This window comes from Pseudophryne corroboree, chromosome 2 (assembly GCF_028390025.1).
Source record: "Pseudophryne corroboree isolate aPseCor3 chromosome 2, aPseCor3.hap2, whole genome shotgun sequence".
NCBI lineage: Eukaryota > Metazoa > Chordata > Amphibia > Anura > Myobatrachidae > Pseudophryne > Pseudophryne corroboree.
Window position 1 is genome coordinate 571,885,691 of NC_086445.1, and position 16,138 is coordinate 571,901,828.

A 16,138-nucleotide genomic window follows, 5' to 3' on the forward strand; every position below is an offset into this window, starting at 1 on the left:
TGTGCTGCATCATCTATTATCTATCTATATATAATATTATATATATCTGTCTGACTGCTCAGCTCACACAGCTTATAATTGTGGGGGAGACTGGGGAGCACTACTGCAGTGCCAGTTATAGGTTATAGCAGGAGCCAGGAGTACATAATATATTATATAGTGAGTGACCACCAGACACACAGTGCAGTTTATTTAATATATCCGTTCTCTGCCTGAAAAAAGCGATACACACAGTGACTCAGTCAGTCACATACCATATCTGTGTGCACTGCTCAGGCCAGTGTGCTGCATCATCTATATATATATATATATATCTGTCTGACTGCTCAGCTCACACAGCTTATAATTGTGGGGGAGACTGGGGAGCACTACTGCAGTGCCAGTTATAGGTTATAGCAGGAGCCAGGAGTACATAATATTATATTAAAATTAAACAGTGCACACTTTTGCTGCAGGAGTGCCACTGCCAGTGTGACTAGTGACCAGTGACCTGACCACCAGTATATAATATTAGTAGTATACTATCTCTTTATCAACCAGTCTATATTAGCAGCAGACACAGTACAGTGCGGTAGTTCACGGCTGTGGCTACCTCTGTGTCGGCACTCGGCAGCCCGTCCATAATTGTATATACCACCTAACCGTGGTTTTTTTTTCTTTCTTTATACATACATACTAGTTACGAGTATACTATCTCTTTATCAACCAGTCTATATATTAGCAGCAGACACAGTACAGTGCGGTAGTTCACGGCTGTGGCTACCTCTGTGTCGGCACTCGGCAGCCCGTCCATAATTGTATATACCACCTAACCGTGGTTTTTTTTTCTTTCTTTATACATACATACTAGTTACGAGTATACTATCTCTTTATCAACCAGTCTATATATTAGCAGCAGACACAGTACAGTGCGGTAGTTCACGGCTGTGGCTACCTCTGTGTCGGCACTCGGCAGCCCGTCCATAATTGTATATACCACCTAACCGTGGTTTTTTTTTCTTTCTTTATACATACATACTAGTTACGAGTATACTATCTCTTTATCAACCAGTCTATATATTAGCAGCAGACACAGTACAGTGCGGTAGTTCACGGCTGTGGCTACCTCTGTGTCGGCACTCGGCAGCCCGTCCATAATTGTATATACCACCTAACCGTGGTTTTTTTTTCTTTCTTTATACATACATACTAGTTACGAGTATACTATCTCTTTATCAACCAGTCTATATATTAGCAGCAGACACAGTACAGTGCGGTAGTTCACGGCTGTGGCTACCTCTGTGTCGGCACTCGGCAGCCCGTCCATAATTGTATATACCACCTAACCGTGGTTTTTTTTTCTTTCTTTATACATACATACTAGTTACGAGTATACTATCTCTTTATCAACCAGTCTATATATTAGCAGCAGACACAGTACAGTGCGGTAGTTCACGGCTGTGGCTACCTCTGTGTCGGCACTCGGCAGCCCGTCCATAATTGTATATACCACCTAACCGTGGTTTTTTTTTCTTTCTTTATACATACATACTAGTTACGAGTATACTATCTCTTTATCAACCAGTCTATATATTAGCAGCAGACACAGTACAGTGCGGTAGTTCACGGCTGTGGCTACCTCTGTGTCGGCACTCGGCAGCCCATCCATAATTGTATACTAGTATCCAATCCATCCATCTCCATTGTTTACCTGAGGTGCCTTTTAGTTGTGCCTATTAAAATATGGAGAACAAAAATGTTGAGGTTCCAAAATTAGGGAAAGATCAAGATCCACTTCCACCTCGTGCTGAAGCTGCTGCCACTAGTCATGGCCGAGACGATGAAATGCCAGCAACGTCGTCTGCCAAGGCCGATGCCCAATGGCATAGTACAGAGCATGTCAAAACCAAAACACCAAATATCAGTAAAAAAAGGACTCCAAAACCTAAAATAAAATTGTCGGAGGAGAAGCGTAAACTTGCCAATATGCCATTTACCACACGGAGTGGCAAGGAACGGCTGAGGCCCTGGCCTATGTTCATGGCTAGTGGTTCAGCTTCACATGAGGATGGAAGCACTCAGCCTCTCGCTAGAAAACTGAAAAGACTCAAGCTGGCAAAAGCACCGCAAAGAACTGTGCGTTCTTTGAAATCCCAAATCCACAAGGAGAGTCCAATTGTGTCGGTTGCGATGCCTGACCTTCCCAACACTGGACGTGAAGAGCATGCGCCTTCCACCATTTGCACGCCCCCTGCAAGTGCTGGAAGGAGCACCCGCAGTCCAGTTCCTGATAGTCAGATTGAAGATGTCAGTGTTGAAGTACACCAGGATGAGGAGGATATGGGTGTTGCTGGCGCTGGGGAGGAAATTGACCAGGAGGATTCTGATGGTGAGGTGGTTTGTTTAAGTCAGGCACCCGGGGAGACACCTGTTGTCCGTGGGAGGAATATGGCCGTTGACATGCCAGGTGAAAATACCAAAAAAATCAGCTCTTCGGTGTGGAGGTATTTCACCAGAAATGCGGACAACAGGTGTCAAGCCGTGTGTTCCCTTTGTCAAGCTGTAATAAGTAGGGGTAAGGACGTTAACCACCTCGGAACATCCTCCCTTATACGTCACCTGCAGCGCATTCATAATAAGTCAGTGACAAGTTCAAAAACTTTGGGTGACAGCGGAAGCAGTCCACTGACCAGTAAATCCCTTCCTCTTGTAACCAAGCTCACGCAAACCACCCCACCAACTCCCTCAGTGTCAATTTCCTCCTTCCCCAGGAATGCCAATAGTCCTGCAGGCCATGTCACTGGCAATTCTGACGAGTCCTCTCCTGCCTGGGATTCCTCCGATGCATCCTTGCGTGTAACGCCTACTGCTGCTGGCGCTGCTGTTGTTGCCGCTGGGAGTCGATGGTCATCCCAGAGGGGAAGTCGTAAGCCCACTTGTACTACTTCCAGTAAGCAATTGACTGTTCAACAGTCCTTTGCGAGGAAGATGAAATATCACAGCAGTCATCCTACTGCAAAGCGGATAACTGAGTCCTTGACAACTATGTTGGTGTTAGACGTGCGTCCGGTATCCGCCGTTAGTTCACAGGGAACTAGACAATTTATTGAGGCAGTGTGCCCCCGTTACCAAATACCATCTAGGTTCCACTTCTCTAGGCAGGCGATACCGAGAATGTACACGGACGTCAGAAAAAGACTCACCAGTGTCCTAAAAAATGCAGTTGTACCCAATGTCCACTTAACCACGGACATGTGGACAAGTGGAGCAGGGCAGGGTCAGGACTATATGACTGTGACAGCCCACTGGGTAGATGTATGGACTCCCGCCGCAAGAACAGCAGCGGCGGCACCAGTAGCAGCATCTCGCAAACGCCAACTCTTTCCTAGGCAGGCTACGCTTTGTATCACCGCTTTCCAGAATACGCACACAGCTGAAAACCTCCTACGGCAACTGAGGAAGATCATCGCGGAATGGCTTACCCCAATTGGACTCTCCTGTGGATTTGTGGCATCGGACAACGCCAGCAATATTGTGTGTGCATTAAATATGGGCAAATTCCAGCACGTCCCATGTTTTGCACATACCTTGAATTTGGTGGTGCAGAATTTTTAAAAAAACGACAGGGGCGTGCAAGAGATGCTGTCGGTGGCCAGAAAAATTGCGGGACACTTTCGGCGTACAGGCACCACGTACAGAAGACTGGAGCACCACCAAAAACTACTGAACCTGCCCTGCCATCATCTGAAGCAAGAAGTGGTAACGAGGTGGAATTCAACCCTCTATATGCTTCAGAGGTTGGAGGAGCAGCAAAAGGCCATTCAAGCCTATACAATTGAGCACGATATAGGAGATGGAATGCACCTGTCTCAAGTGCAGTGGAGAATGATTTCAACGTTGTGCAAGGTTCTGATGCCCTTTGAACTTGCCACACGTGAAGTCAGTTCAGACACTGCCAGCCTGAGTCAGGTCATTCCCCTCATCAGGCTTTTGCAGAAGAAGCTGGAGGCATTGAAGAAGGAGCTAAAAGGGAGCGATTCCGCTAGGCATGTGGGACTTGTGGATGCAGCCCTTAATTCGCTTAACAAGGATTCACGGGTGGTCAATCTGTTGAAATCAGAGCACTACATTTTGGCCACCGTGCTCGATCCTAGATTTAAAGCCTACCTTGGATCTCTCTTTCCGGCAGACACAGGTCTGCTGGGGTTGAAAGACCTGCTGGTGACAAAATTTTCAAGTCAAGCGGAACGCGACCTGTCAACATCTCCTCCTTCACATTCTCCCGCAACTGGGGGTGCGAGGAAAAGGCTCAGAATTCCGAGCCCACCCGCTGGCGGTGATGCAGGGCAGTCTGGAGCGACTGCTGATGCTGACATCTGGTCCGGACTGAAGGACCTGACAACGATTACGGACATGTCGTCTACTGTCACTGCATATGATTCTCTCAACATTGATAGAATGGTGGAGGATTATATGAGTGACCGCATCCAAGTAGGCACGTCACACAGTCCGTACTTATACTGGCAGGAAAAAGAGGCAATTTGGAGGCCCTTGCACAAACTGGCTTTATTCTACCTAAGTTGCCCTCCCACAAGTGTGTACTCCGAAAGAGTGTTTAGTGCCGCCGCTCACCTTGTCAGCAATCAGCGTACGAGGTTACATCCAGAAAATGTGGAGAAGATGATGTTCATTAAAATGAATTATAATCAATTCCTCCGCGGAGACATTGACCAGCAGCAATTGCCTCCACAAAGTACACAGGGAGCTGAGATGGTGGATTCCAGTGGGGACGAATTGATAATCTGTGAGGAGGGGGATGTACACGGTGATATATCGGAGGGTGAAGATGAGGTGGACATCTTGCCTCTGTAGAGCCAGTTTGTGCAAGGAGAGATTAATTGCTTCTTTTTTGGGGGGGGGTCCAAACCAACCCGTCATATCAGTCACAGTCGTGTGGCAGACCCTGTCACTGAAATGATGGGTTGGTTAAAGTGTGCATGTCCTGTTTTGTTTATACAACATAAGGGTGGGTGGGAGGGCCCAAGGACAATTCCATCTTGCACCTCTTTTTTCTTTTCTTTTTCTTTGCATCATGTGCTGATTGGGGAGGGTTTTTTTGGAAGGGACATCCTGCGTGACACTGCAGTGCCACTCCTAGATGGGCCCGGTGTTTGTGTCGGCCACTAGGGTCGCTAATCTTACTCACACAGTCAGCTACCTCATTGCGCCTCTTTTTTTCTTTGCGTCATGTGCTGTTTGGGGAGGGTTTTTTGGAAGGGACATCCTGCGTGACACTGCAGTGCCACTCCTAGATGGGCCCGGTGTTTGTGTCGGCCACTAGGGTCGCTAATCTTACTCACACAGCTACCTCATTGCGCCTCTTTTTTTCTTTGCGTCATGTGCTGTTTGGGGAGGGTTTTTTGGAAGGGACATCCTGCGTGACACTGCAGTGCCACTCCTAGATGGGCCCGGTGTTTGTGTCGGCCACTAGGGTCGCTAATCTTACTCACACAGCTACCTCATTGCGCCTCTTTTTTTCTTTGCGTCATGTGCTGTTTGGGGAGGGTTTTTTGGAAGGGCCATCCTGCGTGACACTGCAGTGCCACTCCTAGATGGGCCCGGTGTTTGTGTCGGCCACTAGGGTCGCTAATCTTACTCACACAGCTACCTCATTGCGCCTCTTTTTTTCTTTGCGTCATGTGCTGTTTGGGGAGGGTTTTTTGGAAGGGCCATCCTGCGTGACACTGCAGTGCCACTCCTAGATGGGCCCGGTGTTTGTGTCGGCCACTAGGGTCGCTAATCTTACTCACACAGCTACCTCATTGCGCCTCTTTTTTTCTTTGCGTCATGTGCTGTTTGGGGAGGGTTTTTTGGAAGGGCCATCCTGCGTGACACTGCAGTGCCACTCCTAGATGGGCCCGGTGTTTGTGTCGGCCACTAGGGTCGCTAATCTTACTCACACAGCTACCTCATTGCGCCTCTTTTTTTCTTTGCGTCATGTGCTGTTTGGGGAGGGTTTTTTGGAAGGGACATCCTGCGTGACACTGCAGTGCCACTCCTAGATGGGCCCGGTGTTTGTGTCGGCCACTAGGGTCGCTTATCTTACTCACACAGCGACCTCGGTGCAAATTTTAGGACTAAAAATAATATTGTGAGGTGTGAGGTATTCAGAATAGACTGAAAATGAGTGTAAATTATGGTTTTTGAGGTTAATAATACTTTGGGATCAAAATGACCCCCAAATTCTATGATTTAAGCTGTTTTTTAGTGTTTTTTGAAAAAAACACCCGAATCCAAAACACACCCGAATCCGACAAAAAAAATTCGGTGAGGTTTTGCCAAAACGCGGTCGAACCCAAAACACGGCCGCGGAACCGAACCCAAAACCAAAACACAAAACCCGAAAAATTTCAGGCGCTCATCTCTAACACCTTATACACACAGCCTGAAGGTCATTTTAGCCAATATTTTTTGTAACTTTGTGCATTAAACAAAGTGTGTGTACATTCACACAAATCATTTATGTTTCATATACACCTTATACACACAGCCTGAAGGTCATTTAATACAATATTTTTAATAACTTTGTGTATCAAACAAAGTTTGTGTACATTGAGCCATCAAAAAACAAAGTTTTCACTATCTCACTCTCACTCAAAAAAGTCCGTATTTCGGAATATTCCGTATTTCGGAATATTTGGATATGGGATACTCAACCTGTACTAGTTTTCCCAGCTCCACAAAGCCAGTGCCCATACAGGGGGCTCTGGTGGCCATATGGGGGACAATGTCTACCTTAGCAGCCGATGCGGGCCCCTGCCAGGTCTCTCCCACAAGCCTGGGTCCGGAATTAGTAACCCACCTTTTCAGCACCACTGAGGGGCCCCCATACATAGCTACATCACAGCATTCTGGGCACTGTGGCATATGTGAACCGTGTGGCATAATGAGAGCTGGGGGCATTGTAGTGTGTTTACCATATTTGTGGTGCTGAGAGCATTTACACATTATACTTTTTAATAATATCATTAGCATATCATATTTACAATTTTATTGTTAGGAGCCCCCACAAGTGAGTTGCCCTCCGACCCCACAAACCTTAATCTGGCCCTAGATCAGATTTAGGGGCATATTTAGCACCATCTTCATCTAAAGATGCGGATATTGGGGCTAGTTCCAAGTTGATCGCAGCAGGAAATTTTTTAGCAGTTGGGCAAAACCATGTGCACTGCAGGGGGGGGGCAGATATAACATGTGCAGAGAGAGTTAGATTTGGGTGGGTTATTTTGTTTCTGTGCAGGGTAAATACTGGCTGCTTTATTTTTACACTGCAATTTAGATTGCAGATTGAACACACCACACCCAAATCTATCTCTCTCTGCACATGTTATATCTGCCTCCCCTGCAGTGCACATGGGGGGTAATTCCAAGTTGATCGCAGCAGGAATTTGGTTAGCAGTTGGGCAAAACCATGTGCACTGCAGGGGAGGCAGATATAACATGTGCAGAGAGAGTTAGATTTGGGTGTGGTGTGTTCAATCTGCAATCTAATTTGCAGTGTAAAAATAAACCAGCCAGTATTTACCCTGCACAGAAACAAAATAACCCACCCAAATCTAACTCTCTCTGCACATGTTATATCTGCCCCCCTGCAGTGCACATGGTTTTGCCCAATTGCTAACAAACTTGCTGCTGCGATCAACTTGGAATTACCCCCATTATGTGATTATCACCACAATGCGATAATTGATTACATCGCATGGACAAATATATTTAATGCATGCAGGGACAGAGCTTTTACTGAAAGATACACAGAGTAATGGCTTAGCATGCGCCACCGACACAGCTGCTACCCCTCTTCCCCTCAGACTTACCCGGTGATCGCTGCTCTGATGCGCTCCTCCGGCTCCGTTGATATGATCGACCACTTCCTGCACTGTGACCCGGTCATCTGATGCTGTAAACTGCTGTAAATGCTGGTTTACAGCAGATGGCAGGGATCATAGTGCAGGAGCCGGAGATCAGAAGACCGGAGTCGGAGGAAAGCACCGGGGGAACTGATCACTGGGGGCTGTATTTTTTTTTTACACAGTGATCAGCTTTTTTACATAGTTATCTGCCTGCGGGCAGAGAAAGCTGTGCAGGAGGCAGCATATTGCAGTGATCCCTCTGATGATGCTGTCTCAGCGTTATTATCACAGGGCTCACTACGGTTTTTTTATATTTTTTAGTAAATTTGGTCAGATCGCATTTCAAACTATAAGTATGGGAAATGCAATCTTGTTACTAAAAAAAAGTGAATAAAGGGTTTGGAGCAGTTTTTCACAAAAAAAACGCTCCAAAAGCCCTTTAATACATTCAGGTGATACGAAAATAATGTGAAAAGGGTGTGAAAACATCCTTTTTTACATTATTTTAGTAAAAATAATGTTACTAAATCAGCCTCTTTTTCTTAACATGGGAAATCATCATTGGATACCATATCAGGTGGTTTTACATATCAGGTGGTTTTACAATTAAAGGTACAATCTCTTCACTGTAACAGATTATACCTATAAATAGTACACATCACAAGCTGTCCTGGCCCAACTATCACAGCTCCCTCTCTTGTATATGACTTTCTATGTCAGGTACACAGAGTGATGTAATCTTAAAATGTGTATACACGGTGAGATCCTTGCTATGCCCGATTTTGTCTATGCGATTACCAGTGAACTCCCCCAGAGCTCAGATAGCACAGATTGTACAGATTTTGACTATCTGTACTTTTGATTTTGTCTATGTACGATTTTGACTAAGTGCCAATTTTGGCTATACTTTGTACTAGATAGTACACTAGATAGTCAAGATTGACTTGCCTGCACAGTCTATCTAGCCTTACGATACCGACCCCACTGGAGAGCGCATCGGGATTGAATCTTTATCGCAAGCTGCCTAATACCTGAGAAGTGCACTAACTTTCCTTAAGATTTTGACTATATAATCAAAATCTTACAGATTTATCTCACCGTGTGTACACACCTTAAGAATCGGAACTTGTCCCAAGGCTCTGCTATATTACATTCAATGGGCTATTTCTTCTCCTTCCACAAAGTGAAGCAATATGGGGAATGTCATTCTTCACAAAGCTCTAAACTACATTACCTGGTGACACAGTAAAAGTGCCAAAAAGCATAGATGTAGAAAAAAGAGAAAAAAATAAACATTCTTAGAATGTAAGCTCTTACGAGTAGGGCCCTCTTCCCTCATGTGCTTATCCTTTTCTTTCTTTAATAATCCTCAACTGCCCAAATCCTGCAGTTTTTGGCCTCCTGGAACTTATCTCTATGTCGTTTACTGGTGAAGTTATGCTTAGTTACCCTGTACTTGTCCTATATTGTCTTCAACTGTAAGTCACTGTTTTCCTGTTTTGATTATGTGCATATGTACTCTGTAATTGGGCGCTGCGGAACCCTTGTGGCGCCATATAAATAAAGGATAATAATAATAAAATAAAAAATTAAGTAAAGATCCGTAGAGCAAAATAATTTCTTGGATTTGGACCATCAAGGTAAATAGAAAAATGACGCAATACTGACTGCACCTGGACATTTGGTGGCTATCGCAAAAATGTCATTGTGGCTGGAGTTAGCCTTTATACAGTGTACACTAAGAAATGGCGAAGAGCTGTTCACTCAGATACTGTGAGATGCAGAAGTTGGTGTTTAGTTATGTGACAGGAACATGTCCTTTCATTAATTACCTTTAAAACATTTGAAAACTCTTTTGTTATACAAATGACTGCATAAAATTACAGTAAATAAAATAAAATATCAAACATTTATTCCCTTAGAGATCGGTGGTTAATTGACAAAACGTGAAATCATGCAGAAATTATTATATTAACAACCATTAGTTTAATATTACGTATTATATTCAGAAAAATGGCACTTATATACAGAAACATATAGGGAACTTCATATGCAGCTAATGCATATGTACAATATACATCATTTATATATGTGTATGTGTGTGTCTGTGTGTGTCTGTATTTCCCTTAACAGTATTCATGCTGTACTGACCATGCACATGCCCGCATCAGCATTCATGATGCATTTTGGAAATCTTTGTACTCACAACCAAGCACAAGCAGACAACAACGAGATAACGAGCTTTACATACGGCTATAAAACCCACACAATGCAACATTCACAATAATATCAGTGTCAGGTCAATCTTTGTACACAATGGCGGGGTCCGCAGACTTTCATCGGGTAATGGTTTATATATTGCTGTGATTTTTTTCCTTGCTGCATTCGCAAATCATTATTAATAATTGAAATATATTTAAAAGGCTCCGCAATACCGCTCTGTGTGCTTCATTCCACTTTCCTCTGTAGCATATTTTAGATTTAGATTTGCATATTTCATATACATTGATTGCATTATAGCCGAATAAAGATTAATATGCTCATTGCTTAGCATTAAATACAGAAACAGTGCTGCACAGCTTGCATATCAATTACTATATGGATCTCTTCAGAGTAGAGAATGTGACAGGTAAGGTCAGAAACCAAACTGCAAATAATATATTATTCATCGTAAATATGAATACATTTTGAATAAGGTCTTCAAAGGCTAAGTAATCCAGAGCTCCTTTCTCTATAACAGAGTTGTACTGCATGGCAATTAGTGCTTTGTGAGGACACTTTCCATGGTGGTAATGCCAGGACTCTATGGAAAATGTAATGAATGCCAATTTTTGAAAAATGAAGATTTTGATTTATGGCGCTGGATTTAAAGAGGCAAGTTTTTTCCTACAGCAAAACCAGGCTGATATTGTTTACAGAAAAAATACTGCTTTAAATCCTGCAGAGATTTTCACAAATAGGAGTTCATAACATTTTCCCAATTAGGTCAGTTAATAACCATAACTAACGTACTAACCATAACAATTGCAAATGTGCAGATAATTTCATCTTGTTCAAATGCACGTATTTGATTGCCATGCATATATACTGTAGGCACAAATACTCCTAATGCTTTCTGTAAGTGTCTCTGCAACCTCTATATATATTGGAATAAAGTCATGACAGTAAGAAAATAACATTATTTTTTTTAGATATTATACATTAGTAATTATCTTTCCTATAAGTGAGTATACACCAACACCCTATTTTCATCACTTCCAATATGTAAATAGTAGGTCATAGGAGGAAAGCAGCTCGTTGACTAATCTCCAGGTTGAGATACTCGATTTCAACCCCTTGGAGCGCTAAACCATGTGCCAATAAGCACAACCCAGCAAAAATAGGTATATGGCATTATAAAAGGAAATTTGCACACTAGGCCCACATTTTAGCATGTTTGTTAATAACCTTTTAAAAAGAGTGCAACCATATTTTTATTGCAATTGTATTCTTTGTGCCTACCTGTAAGTAATGGTAACCTCGCTCCTTTCCCTTGGCATCTTGAAGCATCAGCATCTTGTCCTGGTGGTGGCTGCCTGAGGTTGGATAGGCCTCCCGTGCCTGACTGACAGTCATTGTGTGCCACGTGCTTCTTTTAAGTGTCTGCCCATCCAGAGACATAGACATTCCAGCACAAGCCAGGCATTTTCCCTCTCCACCTCCACCCTTTAGACTCTTCAAGGTTAAGTCTCTGAAGGCACTTTCAGGGGTGTCCACTCCAAAGGGAGCTCCGTGCTCCATGGCATGACGGGCCGACACCAGAAAACTGCTGTCACTGTCAAGATTGTCATCAGAGCTCCACCACCCTGCCATCTTTGATCGGTGCTTAGGTTCCGACTTGCGGTCTTTACTTTTACTCCTCTTAACATGCCGAGACTGGGAGTGCTGGTAGCCTTCTCCCCCACGTCCCTCATATCTGGTGCCATTGTATTCCCTCTTAGAGGGTGTCTCCAGGGAGTGGGATTTGGCAAACAGCTTTTGTACTGAGTGCACGAGGTGGCGAATGCGACTTGGGCTCTCACTGCGCTGTTCTGTGGTGCTGGTTCGTTGGTACTGCAAGGTGTGGAAACCATCATGGTGCAGGGGCAGCTGTTTCTCAAACTGGTCCAACAGAGTTGGTGGCAGGCGGTTTATCTTGCTGGAGTTGTGAGCAATGGCCATACATTCATCACAGTCAAACTGCTGGGGGTTGTGGTGCATTCTGGGGTAAGTGCCACCACTGGATGACCGGGGCTCTGGCATGCTCAAAGAACCACCAGGGCAATCTGGTATCACGCCACCACTCCTAGAAGGACAATAGTGCAGATCAAAGGAACAAGACTCAGAGGCGCTGCGGGGATAGGACTTGCGGAAGTCTGGACCGTGATGAGGGTAATCCAATGCTCTTTCGGGGATACAATGACATGGAGGCTGTAATTGGCTGACTTCCCCATGGTAACCTTTCATCCTGTTAATACTGAACAAGCGGCATCTTCCTTGCCCCTCCCAGTTCCCTGGGATTACCTAAAATAATAAGACAGAAAATGAATACAAGCATGTCAAGATAATTTAGAAGGTAAATAGGAAGAAAACATATTTATAGCTAGATGTACATAATTGTAATAATGACCAATCATAGCATTATATTAAGTAGTGTTATGGGACCCATACACCAACATTCACAATAAAAAACGATTCCAGGAATTCTGTGTTGTCATCTCCCCTTCCCTCTCGATTTAACGATTTCCAAACCACCAATATGAACACATACAGTGATTTGCAGATCATTTTTATCCAAAGATCACATCTGTGAATAATGACAATGCCCATTTTATTAAATACTAGAAACGGTCTGCAAATCTGCTGATCATTACCATACACTAGCAATCCACAGCCTCGATTGGATGATGGCATCCAATGTTAGACATCCTGATCCACCAATTATGTTCCCTTTTTGGTATGAATTGGGATTGTGAATCCCATACATTGCTGATTTCTTCACACAAACATCTACAAAATGCAGAATTTACCACAACTGATTCCTGCTATATGGACCCCATTAGTCAAAACACTAAGGGCCGTATTCAAATGATATATCATGCCCAATCTCCTTTCTAAAGTGATACCTGTTATCGCGCATATCACGCCAATAGTAATCAGGTTTAGCTGCATAAAGGGTTGGGCGCCCTCGCTACCCCAGGGATAGTGAGCTGAAATTATTATACCACGCTCGTTAGCAGATACAGAACGGGTGTGGAAGGGGATGAAAATAATTAAATACCGCCTTAAAGTATATTTTGTAATTTTATTAATTTCAATGTACACAATTTGGCAGCTTCACGTGCAAAAAGCCTTATTACTATACTAGGTGATTCATCGCGCCCTACGGGCGCTCTTCACACCGTCGTAAGGGGCTACGCCCCCTTAACCCTTGCACACCCTTGTGGAGTGCAATATTTTTATTATATGGAGTATTACCTCCAATCATAATTGTGTGAGTGGTTAAATATTGCACGGACAAAGGGCGTGCAATGGTTAAGGGGTCGAAGCCCCTTACAACAGTGTGAACAGCGCACACAGGGCCTGATGAATCACCTAGTAGGTGCTTTGGTTGGGGGAGTGGCGGGTGCGGGGAAGACGTGGATAGGATCTGGGGGTGCCGCGGAAGGGGGAGGGGCGGTTGCGGTGGTGCTGCAGGTGGGGGAGGAGCTGGTGCAGTGGTGCCGCAGGTGGGGGTCTGGAGCCACCGCGGGTGGGGGAGGAGCAGTTGTGGTGGTGCCCCGGGTGGGGGAGGGGCGAATGCGGTGGTGTGGGGGAAGGGGCGGGTGCGGGGTTGCTGCGGGTGGTGGAGGGGGTCCGGAGCTACCGCGGGTGCTGGAGGGGGTGTGTGAGGGTGCCGCGGATGGGGCCCAGAGGTACTGTGAGTGAGGGAGGGGCGGGTAATGCTTCTCCTGCTTCTCCTCCTGTCAGCAGCTAAGCTGCTGTCCTCCCTTTGGCAGTGGCTCTCCCAGAGACTCGCACAGCAGCCAGTCACTATTGTTAGCGCCGGTGTCCCAACGCGCCGCATTACAGGGAAGAAGATGCACTCAATAAACTACAGCTCCCAGCAGCCCTAAGGGCCGGAATGTTTCGGCGCTAAGGGCTGCTGGGAGCTGTAGTTAGGGGGCATTACGTGTGTATGCATCACTGGTACAGGGGGGCGTTACGTGTGTAAGCATCACTGGTACAGGGGGCATTACTTGTCTAAGCGGCACTGGTACAGGGGGTGTTACGTGTCTAAGCGGCACAGATACAGGGGCGTTACGTGTCTAAGGGTCACTGGTACAGAGGGCGTTACGTGTCTAAGCGGCACTGGTACAGAGAGCGTTACGTGTGTAAGCGTCACTGCTACAGGGGGCGTTACGTGTGTAAGCATCACTGCTACAGGGGGCGTTACGTGTGTAAGCGTCACTGCTACAGGGCGGCGTTACGTGTGTAAGCGTCACTTGTACAGGGGGCATTACTTGTGTAAGCGTCACTGCTAGAGGGGGTGTTACTTGTGTCAGCGTCACTGGTACAGGGGGGCGTTACATGTGTAAGCGGCACTGGTACAGGGGGCGTTACGTGTGTAAGCATCACTGGTACAGGGGCCGTTACGTGTCTAAGCGGCACAGATACAGGGGCGTTACGTGTCTAAGCGTCACTGGTACAGAGGGCATTACGTGTCTAAGCGGCACTGGTAGAGAGGGCGTTACGTGTGTAAGCGTCACTGCTACAGGGGGCGTTACGTGTGTAAGCGTCACTGGTACAGGGGGCGTTACTTGTGTAAGCGTCACTGCTAAAGGGGGTGTTACTTGTGTCAGCGTCACTGGTACAGGGGGCGTTACATGTGTAAGCGGAACTGGTACAGGGGGCGTTACGTGTGTAAGCATCACTGGTACAGGGGGGCATTACATGTGTAAGCATCACTGGTACAGGGGCTGTTACGTGTCTAAGCGGCACAGATACAAGGGCGTTACGTGTCTAAGCGGCACTGGTACAGAGGGAGTTACGTGTGTAAGCGTCACTGCTACAGGGGGCGTTACGTGTGTAAGCGTCACTGCTACAAGGGGCGTTACGTGTGTAAGCGTCACTGCTACAGGGGGGCGTTACATATGTAAGCATCACTGGTACGGGGGGGGGCGTTACATGTGTAAGCGGCAATGGTACAGGGCGCGTTACGTGTGTAAGCGTCACTGCTACAGGGGGTGTTACTTGTGTATGGTCATTGGTACAGGGGGCGTTACATGTGTAAGCGTCACTGGTATAGGGGGCATTACATGTGTAAGCGTCTCTGGTACAGGGGGCGTTACATGTGTAAGTGTCTCTACTACAGGGAGTATTATGTGCGCTGTGCCTTTGTACAGTATGCAAGGTTGCCAATTTATAGTTTGCAGGGGGGCGCCGAACACCCTAGACTGCACACCCACTGCACTGCACAGCACTGTCACCTTTTACATTGATTCAGCGTCCAGACATTGCCCTCCGCGATATCACCCACTCTATCCGTTACATTAGCCATCTCGAGGCTTCCAGGCCGGCAGCCCAGGTGCTGTGTTGCGGAGTCAGGGCCTCTGGGGATCTGGGCGCAGCTGTGGCGGGGAGGCACTTCTGTGACATCACACGCAGAGGAGGCTCTGGGGCTCAGAGAGTATGCGACGCAGGGAGGGCTATGAAAGCCTTCTGCTGCGCCGCTTTCATACACATCTATGCCGGTGGGTGCAGCAGCTTTTGTTCCACCTGAACCGCGACTAGGGAGTGGGGATTGTTGATGCTGGAGGGGGCAGGCAGACTGGCAGCAGGACATAGGACGCTACAGTAAAAGGATTCCCCCCCCCCTATCTACAGCGCAGAGACTTGCTGCAGATGCAGTGGCATACCCTCCAGTTGCACCTTTTTGTCAGGTACAGTGCCTTTTTATTATGGTCTGTACCGATTATTGACTCTCCAAGCTTCCATTGAAAGTATAGGAAAAGAGGCGTGGCCACGCGACTGTACCTGTGGCCACGCCCCCTTTTCGAATTTGTATCAATTGTTAAGTGTAAATTGTTAGAGGGTATGTTGCTGCAGATGCAGTGGGACTATTTTGGGGTGTGTGGCTGGAGCTGTAGCTCCATCAGTCCCATTGCTAATCCTACTCTGTGAAAACAGCAGGCAAAGGGGGTCATTCCGAGTTGTTCGCTCGGTAAATTTCTTCGCATCGCAGCGATTTT

At 46.0% G+C, this 16,138-nt stretch overlaps 1 protein-coding gene across 5 annotated transcripts in view; it reads right to left on the reverse strand.

Annotated features, from left to right (window-relative positions):
• DLGAP3 (DLG associated protein 3) overlaps positions 1-16,138 on the reverse strand; it is an 856,617-nt gene that overhangs the window by 394,632 nt on the left and 445,847 nt on the right. For all 5 annotated transcript variants that reach the window (XM_063954417.1, XM_063954415.1, XM_063954413.1 and 2 more), the window contains one exon: positions 11,391-12,431. In XM_063954417.1, the coding sequence (XP_063810487.1) occupies positions 11,391-12,374 (984 nt within the window). In that variant the 5' untranslated portion in view covers positions 12,375-12,431. The remainder of the gene's footprint in view (positions 1-11,390; positions 12,432-16,138) is intronic.